A 21,735-nucleotide genomic window follows, 5' to 3' on the forward strand; every position below is an offset into this window, starting at 1 on the left:
TGTACATAGTGACAACATTAGGAAAATTGTTTCTTCTAATCAACAAATTATTTTATTTGAACTATTTAATGTAACCCAAAAAAGTACGAGCCATTTTAAGAAAGATTAAGTATAGTTTGTCAAATGCTGAAACCCACTGAAGATGTATTATTTGTAATGATATCTTGCAAATAAAAGCTTAAGAGCCACCAAAAAAAAGAAAAGAAAAAGCCTTGGAAATACAACAAGCCAAACTTTTTATTATAATAAGGCATTCAAATATTTTCGAAGAGAGAAAAAAAAAAGACATAAATTTGTCAACATTATTTCATGTCAGTTAATGAAAAAGCATTACTATCATAGTAGCATATGTGTGACAAAACAGAAAATTACTCAAACAGTTGCTAAAAAAATTATTCTCAGCGTATGTGGATATAGTGAATATGCTCCTTGATAAATCAGCTGAGAAATTTCAAACTATACTTCTAAGTAATATTATAGTTCTAAAGAACATACAGAATAAAATTAATACTTATTTAGCAGATATGTGCAGACATAGATTGTGTGATTCCACTTAATGAGAACACTAATATTTGAGGTTACTAATACTTCCAGTTTATGCCAAATATATATAAGAAAATATGATTTTTGTAAAGGATTTATTGTGATGTTCCAACTTAACCTAACACAAAACACTATCTGAAAAAAATAAATACAACTGGAAAATTGTAATAAGATTGTGAATGGTTCAGAAGTAAAAATGACTAGGAAGCATAGTCGAATAGCTTAAAATATTGTTAGAAACTACTGGCTCCATTACTATTTAAAATCTGTGTTTCACACAAAGATTTGGTATCCTAAGAATTCTACTGAATCTCTTGAACTTGAAAACAAAAATAGTGATTGTTGTTTAATTTCATTAAGGGAACCTTCACTTTTTGATATATATTGTTCAGAAATTGAGTCTGTGGCTGAGACTAGCGGTTACTCACCAAATCTCCCTCCCTCTGCCACAGGAACAGAGCTATGGTTACTCAGGTTTGTCTCTGCAACTCTTGTCTTCACCACTGGAATATAGGAGAAGGGATTGGTGTGACTTGTACCTTTGAGGCTTGGCCTCCTCTACTCTTTTTCTTTTCATATGAGCTAGACCCCAATGTGCATAGGACCCATCTTTTGGGTCGCACAGATGAGAACAACCTCCTATGGGATGGTAGAGCAGTAACATGTAAGGTTGGTTCTGGGACCTACCGCACCAGCCTAGACCACAGACTCAGAGTGCAATTTAAGGGAGAAATAAATGTCTGTGTTCTGTAAACCACTGTATTGTTAGGTCTTTGTTAAAACAGCTCAGCCTTTCTATTAACTAACATGTCTACATTGTATAATAATAAAGTTATTTATTGTTATGAGGAAAGTACTAATTAAATTATATGAACTCAGGAATGGGTTTTACATTTTTCTGTTTGAAAACCAATCTCATTTGGCTAACATTTTGAACATGATATTTCAGCAAAAGAATTGGCATATAGATCTCTTTTTGACATTTTTAACTAACTGAATTTGGATTACAGTATTATTTCAAGATTTGGATATGTCCAACAGTTATAAATAATCACTATGGTTACTAAGTGTCCACACATTTTATAACACATGAAGAGAAAATACTAATTAAAATATTTTGAATGGAATAAAATTAAAGATATTAACTTTATTAGAAATCTCTATTTCAAACTTCAGTCATTTCCCAAATGAGAAATTTGAAATACTAAGGAAAAATTTTTGGTAAAACATCTATTTGTTTTCCAAAACTCTGAATCCATATTAAAGTTGATGTCCAAAGAAGAAAGCTAATTACTATTTTATTTGAATACCTTGAAGAGTGATTATAAATGTATCACATTTTAGATTAAGATTAAAAAGAATTTATTTTACTAAGCAGAATATATGGTTGTTATTAATAGCATCCACAGTAACTTATTTGTGTGAACCAGAATTTTTAACCAGTAAAACTAACAATGGGAAGAAATAGGCATCAAAGCAAAAACCACTGTGGTTGTACATATAGTGATGTCCTCATGCCCCCAGCCTGGAATCAAAGAAACAAGCAAGTGTGCCTGCTGCAATGAATACATTCCTATTTAATAGTAACTATTATAGTTAACAGTAAGTATTGTTTTATAAAGAAAACTTTTTTTTCAGTTTTTAAACCTATTTATACATCTGTGTATATGTACCCTGAATGGTAATGCAAAGCATATTTTTTACTTTGAGTTACAAGGAAAAAGTAAAAAGGTGTTTACTTTCCTTCATAGCCAACATCTTGACTGGGTTGTTTATACTTGTGATTCTACCTGCTCTTAATCCACTGCAGCCAGGCTCTGCCATCATCATTCCCCCAGGGCAGGCTTCCCCAGGATCCTAAGTAGTCTCTCACATCCATTATATCCTTTTCTATGTTTATCTTTGTCCTTTCTCTGGCTTTTGACCTTGCTGCCCAAATACTACTTTTATTCCATTTTTGTACCGCCTTTTAAAAAAACACTTTTTGCAATTATAAAAGTAAAAATGTTTAATTAAAAATAAGCTCACCTATAACTCCATAATCACTAATATTTTATGTGTATTTTCCAGATATATGTGTATGTATATGTATATACATATAGTATAAACCACTTTTTGTATTATTCAATAATCCTCTTTTCCTCTATTCCTCTCTCTCTTTTTTTTTGAGACAGAGTCTTACCCTGTCACCCTGGGTAGAGTGCTGTGGAATCATTGTAGCTCACTGCAACTTCAAACTCTTGGGCTCAACCAATCCTCCTGCCTCAGCCTCCTGAGTTGCTGGGACTACAGGTGTGCACTATGATGCCCAGCTAATTTTTCTATATTTGGTAGCAACGGAGTCTTGCTCTTGCTCAGGCTGGTCTTGAACTCCTGACCTCAAGTGATCCTCCTACCTCAGCCTCCCAGAGTGCTAGTATTACAGGTATGAGCTACCACACCCGGCCTCCTGCATTATTCTTAAAGGTGATATATATGATGCTGCTTTATGAATACATCATGAGTTATCTATGCATCTCCCTGTTGTTGGACATTTAGTTTTCAATTTTTTATAATTGAAAGACACATTGAAATCCATGTAGAAAAATCTTTATCCATTTCCATAATCACTTCGTTGGGATGAATTCCCTGAGTGGGGTTGTTGGGTCAGAGCCATATCTGTGCTGTATACGCATCCAGACTCCTCCAGGAATGCAGTACCAAGTTACACTCTCATCAGCACCCCTGACGTGGGAGGACCTTGTTGCTCAGCTCCTTACTAACACTAGACACTGGAGTTAAACATCTCTTAGCCAATTTGATTAATTAAAAAATAGTATCTAATTTAAGTTTGTGCTCTTTTGATTAGTAGGTGCTTGAACATTTTTCATAACTTTAGGGGTCATTTGTATTTCTTCTTCTGTGAACCCACTTCATATTCATTGCTCATGTTTTAAATTAGAGTGTACATCTATTTTTTAGTACTTTGTAAAAGCTTATTTACAAAGCTATTCCAACTATATCTCTGACATCATTATAAACATTTTCCTACTTTGAAGCTTAAGTGAAATTGTTTTTAATTACAAAAATAGTAAATACTTTAAAATAGACTAAAATATATAAACCCACATAACATTAAAACTTAGAGTTACCCTCTTTCTTCCTTCAATCTACCCCTCAGAGTATCATCTGTTTTTTGACATAAGGGTTCTAAATATTTAACTAGTCAAATCTATTGATCTTTCTTTTTTTTTTCCCCCAGTTTCTGCCTTAGCTGGTTTGTTAGAAATAATGTGAATGCATTAAGATAAGTATATGCACTTACATTTTCTTCGAAACCTTTTATGGTTTAATTCTCAAATTTAACTAATACATTTTTAATTTATTTTGCTATATGATATAAAGTTGTGATCTATATATTTTTCCAGATAGTTAACAATATTTTTTAATGTAAGTTACACTATCTGTTGCACTGGTTTGACTTTTTGTTGTTGTTGTTAGCCCCGCAAACCTTTCTTTAAATGATGGCTTGCCTCATTGGTTGTGTGGATAGTGGGTAGAAAGTTTCTTGGGGGCTGGGACTTTGCAAGTTTTGCTTCCTGAATACCAAGAAGTCTTAAGCAGCAGCAGCAGTCTAACATCCCCCATCTTTGGACATCCTCCGAATGCACTCTCTTTCCTGGCTGTCCTCCCACACCGGATTTCTGACAGCTCTTCCTCAGCCTCCTCCATGGGCACTTGCTCCTTCACCCATTCTTTGAGGGTCAGGGATCCCTCGACTCTCTCTCTGGCATCTTGCAGCAACCTTTGCCAAACCCTAGGCAGCAACAATTCTCTGTACTTAATGGCTTTCAAATCCTCATTTGAAAGATCTATCCTGAGTTCGTGCCAGTAAATAAAACACCCTACAGGTATCTCATTGTTATTGCAACCTGAACATGTTCAAAACTGAACTCATATAGTCCCTGTATTCTAAACCCTTCTCTTCTCCCCTTCTTTGGCTTAAAGAATGGGACCACCATCCTCCTAATTTCCTCAGCAAGAAACCTGGAAGCCATCCCATATACTACCACCCCTCCCCTTTCAGTCATTAAATCCTATTGCTTCAGCTCCTTAAATATCTCTTGATATGTTTTCGTCTATGCCCTTCCCACCCACCACTGCCCTAATTTATTGGTAGACTCCAGCAGAACCTTGTTCTCCCAGCTGCCAGTCTGCTCCTCTGCAGACCAATCGGACCTCACTACACTACAGTTACATTTTAAAGACAAGCACACCGGCTTTTCTGGTCTCCCAGTCACAGCTTTCACGACAAGGCCACTGCTTTCCTCTCCTGCTTTCCTCCAACAGCCACCCCAGGGCCTCCATCAGTGGACGAAACACAGGGTGCTCTTTCAAGATTTGAGGCCCTGACTGGCACTGCCTTCCCCACCAGCCACCTGCATCGGCCTCCCAGGTTCAGCCCAGGAGGCGAGCCAAGGTCGGGGGAGCTTTGCTGTCCTTCCCCCCTCCACCTCCGTCAGTTAGGAGCCTTCTGCTGCGTTGGCCCCTGTGCGACCCCCTTTTTTTTAGAGGAAAACAATTCAGCACAAAGAAAGGAAGGGGAGAGAGATGTTTTATTAAAGGGCTTTGGATTCAGGGCGTGTTTGGAGATCAAGTCTTGTGGGCTTGGGAAATAGCCTCTCTGGGCCTGGTTTGCTTGTTCGTATAGTGGGGATATTAAGTCCTACCACCACGCACACACACACACACACACACACACACACACACCCCTGCTGAGTGCTTGAGTGCAAGCTCCCTGCAGGCAGGGTCACAGTGCATGCAATGCTGTATCGCTGGAGCCTGGCACAGGGAGTGGCCCAAAGAGCTGTTCACTAGTGAATGCAGGAATTTTCTGGTTCGCGGGCGGACGACGGGATGCAGCGGGCGAGGAGCCGGCACCGCCTGGGGGTTCCGTGGTCCACGCTGGGTCGCCCCGACTCCTCCCGCGGCGACCGTCTGCCCAGGGGCTGGGGGACAGCGACGAGGCCCCAACCCGCCGGCTGACCCCCTCCCGGCCGGCAAGCCAGCTCCGGACATCCGCCTCGCCGTTCCGTGAAGCCTCGGTGCCCCGGGCCTACCTCGGCGGCCGGGTCAGCGCCGCGGCCTCCTGCCCCGGCCCCAACCCGCCGCTCGCGACACCGCCGCCGCCGCCAGCGCGCGGAGCGCACCTGACCCGGCGGGCGGGCGGGCGGGGCGCCGGGGCGGGGCGGCGGGACTGACGTGGCCGCGGCATGGAGCGGGCGTGATTCATCAGCAGCCGCGCCGGGGCGGCATGGGGGCGAGCGCAGTGGCCGCCTAGGCGCCCGGGGCCAGGCAGCGGCGGCGTCCCCGGCCCGCTGGCGCGCGCTCCTCTGCCTGTCGGCGGCCCGGCGCCGGGGAGGTCAAGATGGAAGAGATTTTGAGGAAGCTGCAGAAGGAAGCGTCCGGGAGCAAGTACAAAGCCATCAAGGAGAGCTGCACCTGGGCCCTGGGTAAGCGCCGGGCACCTGCTGGCGGCGGCGGGAGGGCCGCGCGGCCGGGGCCGACAGGGCCCCCGTGCGAGCGGGGGGTTTCGCCGAGCGCGGGTGGAGGGTGCCGTGCGCGCAACTGCGAGAGTTGCCCCAGGAAATTGACGTGGGAGATGAGAATCTTGGCTCGGGCGTGGACATCCAGCCCCTTCCCCTCTGGTCTCTCTTTATCTTCTCCCAAACCTCACCGGGGAACCACTGTCCCCCCCGCCGGCGGTCCCCTCCTCCCGGTCCCCAGCGCCGTGGACGATGGTCACCCATCGCCGAGTTAGACAGGACCCGGAGCCGTGCGAATCCCGGGGCCTGATTCCGAAGCGCCTGTGGGGAAGAGCGAAGTTAAACCAACAGCCCCGATGTCGAATCATTGGCGAGTGGAACCAGGAAGGAATGGCTTGTTTAATTTGATTTTCCTGATAGAGGCCAGCCTGCCAAGTATTACCTTTCATGATGATTGTACATGAAAAATGACATACAGGCGGGATTGTGTTACCAATGCAACTCTGTTGTGGTCTGCCCCTCACACAGGTGGGATTTGAGATTTGTGACCTGCACTAGCACTGAAATAAGTTCCAGGTAGCAAATTTGTGTTTCCCGTCAGACTCAGGTTGCAGAACTCAACAGAGGAAAAAACAGAAAGACGTTTCAATTGGGCAAGAATTTGGGCAATCAAATTGTCAGGATAGGAGCGCAAAGAGATCAGAAGCATACTTTGGGTGATAGTGATGCTTTCAGAAAAGGAAAGGCCGAGAAGAAACCAGAACAGCTCTGCGGGCCCCTTGCCTTGCTGGAGCCTGATGTGATTCCTCAGCCACCACTCAGCTGAAAAATAAAATTGAATCTCTTTCCCTTGCAACCAAAGACAATAAGTGTTTGTCTCGACACTGTGCTGTGATGCAGCCTGAGATAGAGACGTGCCGTTAGCAGGCTTTCAACTAAATGTGGAATTCTGAGAGTGTTTTTAGGTGACTGTGTTAATATTTAGAAGCTCCGAATTCACATATGTTTGGGTATGTGTACAGATAATTATAGCAGCATCATTGTTTTTACCTGTGCATATCATCACAAAATTGTCTAGAATATTGTCTTAGGAAGTTTGTCTTGTAGATAGAACCAGCACTTGACCATTTTAGCTTACTGTTATAGAAAAATGGACCAGATATCTTAGAGAGCAGCAAGGCTCTTAAAGCCACAGTACTATTTTTGCATTACCCCATTGTCATTCAGCAGAGTGATTCAGAGCAAGATTCCCAAATGCCTCTAATGAAGGGTCACAGATGGCTGGGTAACATGATAAAGCAAGGCTCAACTGTGCTCTAAACATGCCATTCCTAGTATTCATTATTATTTGGCTGTAAATTAAGCAGATTTAGATAAACAAGGAGGAGGAAAGTAACCTAGTATTTTTAATAAGCTTGAATTTTGATATTCAACATCTTGTTAAAGTACAACCTTACTGAGTTTCGGTCCTTAAAACCACCAGGGAAGCTGAGAGCTAAGTAAGGTAGATTATTTATTCAAGTCAAGCCTGGAGTCCAGCCTGACTTTAAGAGAAGATGTGGTTCCTTTCCCAGTGATTGTTCTGTAATTAGCAAGAGGAGACATAAGTACATGAAATAGTTGAATAGTAGTGCAGGGCATTCATTATGTAGATTGGAATGAGCAAACCAGGAATACAGGTCAAAGAAGAAGGAATGAATGTGGGGTCAGGGTTGTGTGTGTGTTTGTGTGGGGGGAATTGGTGTGAGTTGGTGGGGCTTTTGAAGTATTCACTTGAAGAATGGGGAGGCTGTAGGTTCTTGCTTTCCTTCACGTATTTATTTAGCAAATATTTATTAAGACCTCCCTGTACTGAGCAGTGAGATATAAGGATGAATAAAATGCTCCATATAAGGAGTTTGTTAGAAGGGCACCCTGGAGGCAGAAGGGAGCATGAACAAAGGCATGGAGATACGGTTTCCTCTTGTCTTTCCCTCCCTGGTCCATTTTCCATTGCCCATCCATGTTTTGATTATAAAACACTTGTCACTCCTCAACCCTCATAATTTCTTTATACATTAAAGTGTAAATTTCTTAGACCACTCTTCAGAATCTAGCCCCAGCCTCTGTTCTTGTCACTCTTCTACCAAGAGCTCAGTGATCTAGTGGCAGTCAGCTGTGGCACTTTCTTGGACATGGTATGCCCAGCATACTTCCCTCTCTGCCTTTGCTCATGCTTATCTTTCTGCCAGGAGTTTCCTTTCCACACTCCCCACGGCCCAGCTTATGTAGGAAGCATTCCCTGAGCATCGCAGTAAATCAGTTGCTCCTCTGGGTGCAGAGTGCTGGGTGCCTCATGACTCTCTTTGAGCACCTACTACTTTGGATTATAGTTGATTGTGTGCATACCTAGTCTCTTAGATGCAGGATAATTGATAAATATTTTGGGTGCAAGAGCTCAAAAAAACTAGTTAAAGCTGACTTATATAAAACAGAATTTATTTGCACCATTAGCTAAAATATCCCATAGAAGAATAGCTGTAGGGTCAGTTTGATTCGGGGATTTTATACTGTTTCAAGGATCTTGTCCCGCTCTTTGTGGTTTGACTGCCATGCTTTGCATGGGTCTCCACAGTTTTGGGCTCATGAATTACTACACTTAGACCGTCTCATGAGAAAGAGACAACAATGCACTTAGACCATCCCAGGACAGAGGGATTGTCTCCACACTAAGTCCATTTCAAGAAAAGGGGGTCATCTCCCACTTAAACCATCACAGGTGAGAGGGTTCATCTTCACCTTTAGACCATCTCAAGAGAGTGGAGCTTTTCCAGCCACTCCTGCCTGATCCCTGGTTTCACTTGTTCTCTCTTTGTCCTGATGTGTCATGTGAATATCCCAGAACCAGACCTCCAGCCAGAGAATGGAGTGGGCTAACTGGCTTGGGCCTACGCTACAAGTACTGTTGAAATCTGGAGTCAGGGAAAGATGGTTTCCTCAAAGCAGAATTAGGGTGTTGCTTCAGAAGGCAGGGGAGCAGGTGCTGATCCATCAGAATAATGTGTAGCAACAGTGTAGTGAGCTCCTTGAGCACAGGCACTGTGCATTATACTTCTTCAGTGGCTTCTTCACCTATGGCTTGAGGCAGATGTTCAATAAATAAATCAATACTTCAGTGACTTGTTTGGGATTTAAATAATGCTCATTTTTTTCTATTTATAAGCATTATATATGTTCATTTTAGAATTTTGAAAAATAGTAGAACACTTGTAAAAAAAATACAAATTACTTGTAATCTCCCCACTCAGATAATACTGTTGACATTTTGGGAGTCTTTCCTTTTTGCAAAGGGTCATACCACATGTGGCATATTGTCACTTGTTTTTTAACTTTAGCATTTTCTTATACTTTGTCATATTTTTTTCTTTAAAGCATTTTTAACTTTAGCATTTTCTTCTTGGTCTGCCTTGTCATAACTCTTCTCTGACAATCAGTGTTCTTAATGACTACAGAGTAACTAGCGAGGCATGTATGTATTTATCTTCTCTTTATTTGGTGCTGTCTGGACATTTTTTGCTGGTGAGGAATGGTCTCACTGAGGTGTAGAAAAGAATGAGTAGGTTGAAGGGACAGCTTGGGGAGAGCCCAAAATAGTGGTGTTGTCCTCAGGAACTGGCAGTGCTGAAGGCTTGTGAGCTGGGGTGTGGAGGATAAAATACAGTGGCAGAACAGGAGAACTGGAACTTTTAGTATTTTACATATATCAGGGGACTACGTGGAATGGGCATGGAAAAAGGAGGAGAGGAGAGAGAAAACTAGAGGCAGGAATGCCAAGTGGAGGAAGAAGGCTTACCCATCCAGCCAGCACCTGTCTCTCTATCTACCTGCCTGCTTTTCCTTCCAGCCACAGGTTCTGTTGCCTTCATAGCCAGACTTCTTAAAAAGTGTCCATAGGGATTGTGTCCCTGTCCTCACTTTCTGCTAACTCTTCATCTCACTCCCATCTGCCTTTCACCCCATCATGCCACCAACTTGCAGTGAAGGATAATAAGGCGCACAGCCATCCAGCTAGCGGGCTGTTCTCTCTCCCACCCACAGGTGGGGAAGCTGTGCCTGCCTTACCTTGGTCTCTGTGACCGCATCCTATCGATTTCATCCTGTTTCCTTCGCCAGCTGCATCTCCTCTCTCCAGCCTTACATGTTTGAGTTCCTCAAGGATTAGCCCTGAGCGCTATCTCTTACTCCCATGCCTTCTAGAGTTGAACACACACACCCACAGCTTCAGCTCAGTTTCTGAGAGTGTGATACCCACAGCTATATCACAAACCCACACCTGTGCTCTGACACCCAAATCCCAAGTGTAGCCACCTACTCAACATCTCTGCTTGAATGGCTCCAAGGCACCCCACTTACAAGGCCCAAAGTGACCGTGTGCTCTTCCCCATTCCCAGCTTATCCCCAGACCTCAGTCACCCCTGGTGTTTCTATTTAATAAATGATCAGTTGATACCAGCGCCTGTCCTGTTGCATAAACCTGAAAGCTAGAGTCATCCTTGGCACATTTCTTAATTTGCCATCATACCTGTTCTGTCACCCAAGTTCTGCTCATTTTTATCTCCTGGGTGCATCTCAAGCCTGTCTACTCCTCTCTGCCTCTATGGCCAGCTCTCCAGTCTAAACCGCCTTCCCCTTTCACCAGGACTGCTGCAGCTCCCTCCTGACAGCTCCTTCCTTGCCTACTCTGGTCCTTCTTAAACTGTTTCTAAGCAGTGTCACCTTGGAAACCCGAATCTTATCAGGACGTGCCATGTTAAGACCCTGAATGGCATCCCATTAGGATGAAACCCAGAGTCACTAATGAGTTCTGTCAATCCCTGCCTGGCCTGGCTCCTGCCTGCTTCGAAGCCTGGGCCTGAGCCCCTGACCCCTGGCTCTTTGAGTTTCAGCCACACTGACCTACTTCCAGTAACCCAAATACACTGTGCTCCCTCTTACTTCATTAATTCAGCAAATATTCAGTGAGCACCTCTTACGAGCCAGGTACTGTTCCTGATGTTGGGGATGCCACAGTGAGCAAAACAGGTAAAGAGATCCTGTCCTGTGTTCATGGAGTTTACAGAATCAGAGAGGGATGACAGCCAATGATCCAGGAAATAAATAAAACATACATGACAACCCAGGTAGTGTTAAGAGGTAAGGGAAAACATAAAACAGTGAAGGGAAACAGGAGGTACCTGGAGGGAAAGGGGGGGTGGTAATTTCAATGGGGTGTTCAGGGAAAGCTTTACCAAAAGGACGGCTCCTAGGTGGGAAAATGTCTGACGACGTCTGGAAAGAGCAAGGAGGCTGGAGCCAGTGGCAGCATGGAACAGGGGAAGGTGGTTGGGATTTTCCATGCATTTCAAACTTCTTATTCCCTCTATTATACTTGGAATGCCCCCTTTCCCTAATTTGCATAGTCAATTTCAGTCTCATGACACCCTGCAGGAAGTCCCCACCCCACCGTCTGCAGTAGGGTCTCCTGTTCCACCTCTGCCTAATTCCCTGTGTTTACCTTCATGGCATTTATCACAGTTTGAGATGAGAGCGTACACTCCACGAATTCCCAGACCATGTCTGTCCTCACGATTGGGTCCCTAGCCCAGTACCTGGCCTAATGTTTAGTCAGCAAGTCAAGGAAGGGAGACATCTAAGGACCGTGTCAGGCTCTTTATGATCATTATTGCACCAGCTCCTCACACGAATCCCATGAGGCAAGTGTCATTGTCCTCTTTTTAAAGATGAGGGTAAGTGACGTGCCTGCATCCCCCAGTATCACAAGCTGGCGTGGAGCTGGGAACAGAGCCTGGTTCTCTCCCCAGTTACCCTTGTGTTGTGGGCGATTACAGCAAAGCTGCAGCCTTGCTCTCCTTGCCCCTACTCTACTCTGTGCCTTGAGTTCCACTCTTTTCCCGTCCCCTGCTGGCCAGTCTCACTGCCACTCCCAGAGGTGTGGGTTATTCATGGCCACTTTGTGACTGCTCTTTCTCTCTTTCCTGTCTTCTAGCTCACTCGTAGCATTTGTAGAGCTGGGCACTGTTACACGTCCTGAATTGGATCTAACCCTCTGTGTGGTGAGGAACACTACACTGATTTGGGGGGCAGCATCAGCTCGTCCTGGGCTCTGGCCCCTGCCATGACAACTGCTGGGCCATGCTGGCCTGTGTGGCCAGTGAGCTGTTCCCTGCACCTGCATCTCAGGACTTCCTTTTCTTGTCATCCTCTCCCATCCTTATGCACTGACCTCAGTCCTTCAACCTCCTCCCTTGGTGTTGTCACCATGGGCCCTGCTGAGCTCATCTTTTTGTTTTGCTGATTAATTGTCTTTCTTAAATCCACTGTTTTGTCCCATTGACCACAACAGGCCCAGATCCTATCCCACGTTGGCCTGATCTTAGTCCTGAGTCTCAGGGATGCATTTGATGTCTTATTTCCTCTGATCTCTGAGCAAGGGTAGAAGAGATGTTTCTCTTTCCCCAGTGAAAATAATTCAAACTGACATGGTTTGTTGACTCTAAAAGAGGAGTCCACACAATTTGAGCTGAAAAACTGGATGCAAGTTGGAAAGATTGAAATAAAAGTGTTTGAGGAAGAGACTAATGAGCTTTTCATTATCTCTGCAATTGGAGGCAGTGATGGTGTGAATAATCCACAAACAGTGGGAAAGTATTGGACATCCAGGTTGAATGAGATTTGCGAGTGGGATTCCCAATCAGTATCTCTGACTATAGTGTGATTTTTTAAAAAATTTAATCTACCATGTCATACATCTGTGTGAGAATACCATATGTGTTTTGTGAACTCAAAAGTCTTTCACAAGTATGAGGTATTGTTTAAGGATATTTTCAAAGAAATAGCTTTTCTTTTTCTATTTTTATTGCAAGAATTTAGTATCTTGCCAGTTGTAACTAGATGAATTTGGCATTCTGGTTCAAGATAGGAATTTAACTATTTGTTCTTTGTCTCTATAGGGAAATGTGTCCCAATTTTTAACTCTCCCATCTGTGATAGTGAGGCAAGGTCCAGGGAAGTCTTCGGGGCTTTTGAGGGAAAAGGATTTTAAAATATGAAGGACTTGCTTGCAGATAATTGAGAATTGACTAATTTATAATTAGAGAAATCCCCAGAGAAAGAAGAAACTAACAGTAAAATTCATGTACAATGTATATTCTTGGTCTTTATTTTTTTATTTTTCATTTTTTTTTTTTGAGACAGAATCTCACTCTGTTGCCCGGGCTAGAGTGTCGTGGCGTCAGCCTAGCTCACAACAACCTCAAACTCCTGGGCTTAAGTGATCCTACTGCCTCATCCTCCCAAGTAGCTGGGACTACAGGCATGTGCCACCATGCCCGGTTAATTTATTTATATATACATATATATATGTATATATATATACATATATATATGTATATATATTTTTAGCTGTCCATATAATTTCTTTCTATTTTTAGGAGAGATGGGGTCTTGCTCTTGCTCAGGCTGGTCTCGAACTCCTGACCTCAAGCGATCCTCCCACCTCGGCCTCTCAGAGTGCTAGGATTACAGGCATAAGCCACCACGCCCGGCCTATTCTTGGTCTTTAAATACTTATTTTTAACTTTGTAATTTTCCATTTGCAGAAACCCTGGGTGGTCTGGATACTATTGTCAAGATCCCGCCACACTTGCTGAGGTAAGAGACGGAACTTATGCAACATAGCAGAAGTCAAAGTTACCCGCTGTGTTTTCTTGAAGACCCAGATAACCTCATTGGTTTACAGCATGTCTGAGTCCGTTTGTGTTGCTATAACAGAATACCACAGATTGGGCAATTTATAATGAACAGAAATTTATTGGCTCCTGGTTCTGGAAACTGGAAAATCTAAGATCGAGGGTCTACATCTAGCAAGAGACTTCTTGCCCTGTCATCCCATGGCGAAAGGCAACAAGAGGGCAAGACAGAGAGAAGAAAAGGGGACCAAACTCACATTTTTATAACAAACCTACTCCCACGATAACAGCATCAATCCATTTATGAGGGCAGAGCCCAAATCACCAAAGCACCACTTCCCAACATGTGGCATTGGGGAATAAGTTTCCAAAACATGCTTTTGGGGGACATCTTCAAACCATAGCATTTTACTCGCTGACTGATGCCTTTTTTTGCATCCATGAGCTGGGATATTTCTTGAGATTAGCATGATGGGAACCTGATTGCATTAGCTCTACCTCTGTGGTGTGAGTGAAGTCAGTGATCCAAAGGAACCAGCCGTCGAAGTCAGTGGTAAAAAGGTTCAAACTGGTCAAGGAGAGAGTTGAACAAGTAGATAGTGGACAGTATCTTTCGCTGTGAATTAGAAAATTGTACCCCCTTCCTGGAGGGGGAGATGCAGCCCTACGCTAGGTGGGGTGGATTTAAGCTCTCACTGGGGACCCTGGCTGGGTGCAAACTCTGCAGCCACATGCGACAGCCCTGAGACAGTGAACCAATTTCCCCGCCTTCTTCTCCTCCCCCTACACCTTTATCTCCCCTCATTGGGAGAGAAATACATGCCCTTTGTGGAACATTTGGAAAGAACAAAAGAACAAAAAAAGTTGTCCATAATTACACCACCTAAGGATAACCACTGAAAACAGTTTAATAGATTCTCTTAACAGTCTTTTTTCCACATACATATATTTTTATAAGTTAATATGAAATTTATTTACAACCTTGTTCCCTGCTTGCTTTTTTTCCAATACCATATGAATAATATTTTCTAATGCTATTATATGTTCTTCAAATTAAAATATTGCATATGCTTCCATTATATGGCTGTAGCTTATTTTACTTAGTGGCTTTCCTATTATTAAACATTTGGACTGTTTCTAGGTTCTCTTCCTTGAGATTATAAAAAAAATGGACCTTCCAGCCCCTTGTTGAGTATGGTTTCTACATTGTTAGGACACTATGATATATTAGGTATTTTTTCTGTTTTCCAGTAGATTGAACAAGAATTATGTTTCTATCTTTTTAAAAAAATCCATTACTTCTCCTATAGTAGCTGCTACCAGGCTTATGTGTTATAAGGGAATTTATGTGTTAATTAAACTGAGTGCACTTTTGTGTATATAAAGTTTATACATGGACAGAATGTCTGACAACGTATTTGTCTAGTGGAGAGGTGTTCCAGTTGGGATATTCAGCCCATGGGAGGATGTAAAGACTTTCTTTTCTTTCTTTTTTTTGGGGGGAAGGGGGACAGAATCTCACTCTGTCACCTGGGCTAGAGTGCAGTGGCATCATCATAGCTCACTACAGCCTCAAACTTTTGGGCTCAAGTGATCCTCCTGCCTCAGCCTCCCAAGTAGCTGGGACTATAGGTGCATGCCACCATGCCTGGCCAATTTTTCCATTTTTTGTAGAGATGGGGGTCTCGTTCTTGCTCAGGCTGGTCTCAAACTCCTGATCTCAAGCAATCCTCCCGCCTTGGCCTCCCAGAGTGCTAGGATTATAGGTGTGAGCCACCGCGCCAGGCAAATGTGAAGACTTTCTAAGAGCTATGAAGGCATGGATAATTTAAGGGAGTTGATTTCCTGTCCCCAACTTCTTTAAGTCTTCCTTTTAAAAACTGATTTGCTTGAAGACTGACTTTGCCACATCTCCTTTTCCATCTCACCTTTTACTGTCATTCTCCTCCCACTTGACACCTGAAAACCACAGCTGTGACCCATCCTGCATCTTACTGTGGTGTGTTGTCCTAGGCTACAAAACTCTTTTCCCACCTACAAAGCACTATGAAAATATTAGTGTACATGTTGGTAAGGGGAGTGATTCTAAGAATCAGGAAACACATCTTTTTGCAAGTTAGATAGTTCTGACTTCTTGGCTTTCAGCAAAACTGAAGAAGGACCTAACCTAGTTATAAAATAATGGACAAAAAGTTTTTTGATGATAAGTCTCCTTCATTCCCTTATTATTTATGTAAACAAGGTTTCTTACTGCTTAAATCTATAAAAGTAAAAAAGATACGGAATTGATACTAGACCCTGCCTTATTATAGCAATAAGTAATACTCATCCATAGCTATATGAACTAATTGGGGGAAAAATAAGCCCCATCCATTTCTTTAAAATTGTATATTTAGTAAAATTGTATTTTCCATGTTAACCATTTTAACATTTTGATAAATATTAATGTTCTTTGGATCAGTTGTGTGCATTCATAATGACAGCTTAAACTGTAAGAAAATTAAACACTTTTAAGCCTTGTAGCCTTTTTAAAAGGAATATTTAAAAAAATTATACATACTTTGTTACAGAGAAGTATAATAGGGAGATTAATAAAAGCCTTTCAAGCATTAAAGCATATTATATTGAGAGAAAATTCTTTGGGGAAAGTGGGATTGGAAATACGAATTCAAGGAGAAAAGAGAATAATGCAGCATTTTTCCTGTTCAAGAAGAGTTTATGTATTTTTGACGGATGAAGGTGATTTTCAAATTGCTGTGGTATTCATGAGATACATTTAAAGAGTGATATGTTTTAATTAAAAATTTTAGTAATTCCAATATGCTAGAATTGCAGCCTTTGCAATTAATTAAAATTATGATGAAAAATTTAAATGCTAACTTACAATTTGTGAAAAACAGAATTTTAAAATTTTCTTAGTGACTGGACAAGCAAAAAAGCTTGATCAACTCTGCTCTAAAGGTTGTTTACCACTCCAAATTGTTCTTTAACCTAACATGAGGCTTTCTGTTCTGGGTTTGTGATAAAAGGTCCACCTTCCATGTGAGGGGCAACTAGGTAGTAATGACTCTGGAAGAAGTTCCTTGTCCACTGGTTGGGAATATTCATCAAAAGGCAGCTGGTATTTTCCAACTCTTGGTGTGTGTGTGTGTGTGTGTGTGTGTGTATGGGTGTGGCCAGATGAGCTGGAAAGACTATGGTCTTAACAGGTGGCTGAGGACATGCGTTTGTTCCCCTTGTTAGCCATTTGGTTTTACTTTATTCAATGATCTTTAGCTTTCCCCCAGACCCAGCTAACTGTCTTGTGCACCCATAGGAGGTATTTACAAAATTTTTGGGAGGGGTGCCAGATTCGAGACTATGAATGAATATATATGCATGTGTCTTTACATATCTTCACCATTATTAGGAACACAATTCCGAGTGTTTATCCTAATGATAAACAGCTGGTGACATCATCCTTGTATTCAAAAGAATGGGCATTATTGTATTTCAGGTGCACAATGAGATCTATCAAGCATTCTTGTACAGGGAACTGAACCACATAAACGAGACAGCAGATGTGAACCTTGCACTCAAAGGTTTTTTTCTTCTGAAGGAGAATGAAGATATACAAAATGGGAAAACACTGTTATGTGGTAGCAAATGTGAATTTATTGTAGACTTTTATGCATATAAGGAAGGGGTTTCCAGTTTGGCTGTGATTCACAATAGTGGGGAGCCTCTCAAATCCTCTTCAAAGATATGGGAAGAAGCCATAATTGGAGCAAAAAGGAGCTATTGAATCAATAACAGTCTGATTTACTGTTTCATGTCGCTAATAGGGAAGTGAGACAATGAGATGTGCAGTAATGGGCTCTTCCCCCTGCGTTGTGAACCAGTCCTCCTTTAATCCTTCGATTGATCTTCCAGGCACTCGAAACCCAGAGAACACTGACTCTGTGCAGTTCTTATGTTTAACATGGCATCCTTCTATTTGAGTATTTGCTCAAAAAAATCTAGGCACTGTAAATATTTGTCTGCTCATGAGAGAGAATTTGTATATGTTAATTATTTTTCTTCCATTCTTATATTTAATATGTGGGAAAGAAACCAAGTTTATAAATTTTCTCTTGCATTCTCCTGATTTTATATTCAGATTTAGTTTTTATTTCTGTTACACAGCACCTGGAAGTGATTATTTGTAGATTTTTTTTTATTATTATCTGTTTTGGAAAGGAGTATGGGGATCATTCAAAATCTTGAATACTTTTGCTGTGCTCTTTTTCCTATTTTTCCATTTATTTCTTTCATGTTAAATGTATTACCATTCTGGTAAATAATTAATGCTATTGTTTTGATCAATTGTGTACATTAGTAATGGTAGCTCAAATCAGAAGAGCCCTCGAAAGACATGTTGAAATTGAACCCCTGAGAAATCTATGTTGTATTATCTTTCCTTTTTTCCTTTTGTCATTGATTGCTCTAAAGACTTCTTGTATAAAACTAAGTTTAAATGTCACATGAATGATTAAGTGATTGGTGACTGGATACAGTTATGCATAGGGCATTCTAAGAGCTACTCATGATAAAATATTTCAGATGGAATTAAGGCATGGGAGTAGACATTGCTTATTTGTGCCCAAGGCCCTTTCCCTGAGCAAATCTTCACTCTCCTTGCTGTGGTGAGCGACAGGGATAGGAATTCATGCCAAGTGCCCATTAGGATTCAATGTCAGGGATGGGGGAAGGCCCAGGGAATCAGTCCTATGGGATATTTTCTCAATTTGTTAGTTGACAGTCATGTGAAAATCTTTCCACCTTCCTGCCCTTCCTGCCCTGCTGTTGATTTTGGGGGTGAGATTTAAGGGTCCCTATCTTCCCGCACGGGGAGCCTGCACCCTTGTGGTCTGTGCTGCTCTTTTCCCTCTTCTTAAACTTCAAGGTCTCTTCTTACATGTGTCTTTGCAGGGCTGAATAAACGTATGAATTAGTGGGCTACTGGCGGTATCCCCACACTCAAGAGAGCATCAGTAGCTCAGGCTGTCCCTTAGATTAGGGTTACCATCCACATGTCCTTGTCAACTCAGGATGTTCCCTAACAGTGACAGACTTGGTGAAATACCTCTGACCAAATCAAATTGCCTCTCATAGTCCTGGACTCACTCCATCATGGTTAGCCACTTGGCTTTTCAACCAAATGATAAATAAGACTTGGAAGCTACTGATCAAGAACCATTAGGAGCTGTCTTAGTGTGGTCAGGCTGCTACAACAAAGACCATAGACTAAGTAGCTTTTAATCAACAGAAATTTATATCTTAGAGTTCTGAAGGCTGGGAAGTCCAACATCAGGGTGCCAGCATGGTCAGGTTCTGGCGAGGGCCTTTTTCTGAGTCACAGACTTCTCCCTGCGTCCTCACATGATAGAAGAGGCAAACAAGCTCCTCCAGGCCTCTTTATAAAGGCACTAATCCCACTCATAAAGACTCCACCCTCATGACCTGATCTCCTTGCCAAAGGCCTTACCTTCTAGTACCATCACCTTGGGGGTTAGGATTTCAACATATGGGATACAAGCCTTCAGACCGTAGCAGTAGTTGGTAACATTCACTGCTTTCTTTCTCCATCAGCCCTCTGTCTACTTTACCTTCTCACCCCCATACCTGCCTGCTTTTTCTCTGTGGCTTTGGGAATCAAGTGATAGAACCAAAATAACCTGGTCATTTTATGGAACTTTTAGGGTGTTGTGGTTTTTGTTTTGAACTTCTAGGCCTGATGGCTGTGTTCTATGAGGCTATTGCCAGCCTTATCTGGCAGGGAGCACCTGGCTTAAATCTGCCTTGAGGTGCCACAACTTCTATAATGTTTAACTTTCTTGCAAGCCATTGTATCACCCATCTTCCTGCACATCCCACAGTCCTGTGATGGCTCTGTTATGCTGGTACCTATATCTGCCTAATCATTTTTTTCTCTGAAAAGTTGAAGAGCTTATACTTTTTCCAACCCTGTTTATTAAAAGCAAAAGGGCTTATGCCTCTACTGTGGACCTTTCAGTACCATTGCTGTTTGCAGTCACTACTTCTTCCAGATCACTCTTGCCCTGCTGGCCCATTCCTAGGGAACACTCCTCCGTGTGCAGTGGATACCTGCAATGCTCTTCTGCCTCCGAACCTGGGCTGGGAGTGCTCAGTCCCTCTGCCAGCGTGTGGGCTAGAATGCCCAGCCCTCTGCCCTCGCCAGTGCATTCAAAACTCCAAATTCTGGTAGCTGTGGGTCTGGATGCCCTAACATAGCTCTATATAAATCTGCAAGGAGGGGGCTTTTTACCCCATGCCAAGGCCCAGAGACCTTAGACCTCTGCCACTGGATGTCATGGCGGAGCTGGCTGGCTCTCTGATATACAACTCCATCTTCCCTGTCCAGGTTTCCAAACCAGGGTCACTCCCCCAGGGCTGGGACCAGGGTGAGGCGAGTGAGGCTGAGTTGTGCAAGTACAGGGTTGGATCTTGCCTTTATTGAAATATTTCATATTTTGTTCATCATAGATTTTTTTGTTTTAATAATTTTGATTTTCTTAAATGGCATTAAAATGTTATTTCTCTTAGTTACTGAGTTTTTAGTGCTCTCTTAAATTTTGTGCCTAAGGCCAATGAGGAGAGGCGCACCTCATCCTAGGTCCCATCCTGCACTCCCATCCTGTCGGGAATGTCTCACAGCCGACGAGGCCTCCCACGTGCCAAGTCAAGCTTTGTTCTGCCTCCCCAGGGTTCTACAGACTGTTTTCCACTAAAGACCTTGGTTTCTGTCCTGCCCTGAGTGGAACATATGCCATCAAGGAAATAAGCTCTTTTCCACGTCCAAGGCCATGTTTAGTAAGCACCCGCTTCCAGGGTATTTTCTCCTGCATGCAGAGGCTTTTACTGTAGGCACTGCCCAGTCCCCCCACTCTTACATCCTGGTCCTGGTGCCATCTCAAAAGTTGAAATACAGCTTTCTCGTCATGGGTTCTCATCCTTCCACATGCCAAATCTGAGACCAAAGCAACAGGTCTAGAGGTGTTTGATTAATAACCCAATGCTGCTTCTTTATATTTGGCACCAAAATAGTAGGGGGCATATTCTGAGCTGCTCTCTTCATCAACATGGCCCACGGTATGTCTTGTAACAGGCCGCCTTTCACATTCCTCATCCTGCTTATCCTTGAAGACTCTGCCGAGATGTCCTGAGGTCCCTCCTCACTCTCCCAGGTGATCTTTCTCTTTTCTGTGCCATCTCTGTATGCCATATATAATTCTGTCATGGAGTTTATCATCAGCCACACTGGCAGTTGTTTAAAGGTTCTGTTCTCTGACCCTATTCTCAAGGAGCCCATCTATATAAATTATTCATTTTTGTATCCCTTAGCTCAGTGCCCTAGAAATGTTTATGGGATGAAACTGCATCTCTAAACATGCATTGCATGTCCCAGGGAGCCTGTGCTAGATTCTTGGAAAGTACAGTGCAGTTCACCCTTGAACAACAGAAGTCTGGACTATGTGGGTCCACGTGTATGCTGATTTTTTTCAACCAAAGGGGGATCGAAAATACGGTATTCACAGGATTTGAAACCATACATATGGAGGGCTGATTGCAGGACTTGAGCATACTTGGATTTTGGTATATGTGGGTTTCCTGGAACAATCCCCCATGTATACCAAGGGTCACTATATTTGGGAGAACCTGTGCCAGAACAAAATCTTACTCAGCATAGACAACCGAACTAATGTCTCACTGAGTGAGAGGATAGGTTCCAAAGAGTAGACGCAGAAGCCCAACGCCAAATCCATTGACCCCAGCTAGTGTAGATTTAAATCCTCCACCCTCTACTCAACCAAAGCCCTGACCAGCCTAATGTGTATTAGATCAGGGGTGGGAGTAAGGGTGGTAGTTATGGGGACCCTAACCAATATTCCACACCAAAG

General features: G+C 42.7%; 1 protein-coding gene across 1 annotated transcript in view; it reads left to right on the plus strand.

Moving 5' to 3' along the window:
* Window positions 1–5,873: 5,873 nt before the first annotated feature.
* The window catches only part of ARFGEF3 (ARFGEF family member 3), a 134,356-nt gene continuing 118,494 nt past the window's right edge, over window positions 5,874–21,735 (plus strand). Inside the window, exons 1-2 of the mRNA XM_045544450.1 lie at window positions 5,874–6,035; window positions 13,706–13,757. Coding sequence (XP_045400406.1) covers window positions 5,951–6,035; window positions 13,706–13,757 — 137 coding nt within the window. The 5' untranslated portion in view covers window positions 5,874–5,950. The remainder of the gene's footprint in view (window positions 6,036–13,705; window positions 13,758–21,735) is intronic.

The sequence above is a fragment of the Lemur catta genome, chromosome 2, assembly GCF_020740605.2.
Source record: "Lemur catta isolate mLemCat1 chromosome 2, mLemCat1.pri, whole genome shotgun sequence".
NCBI lineage: Eukaryota > Metazoa > Chordata > Mammalia > Primates > Lemuridae > Lemur > Lemur catta.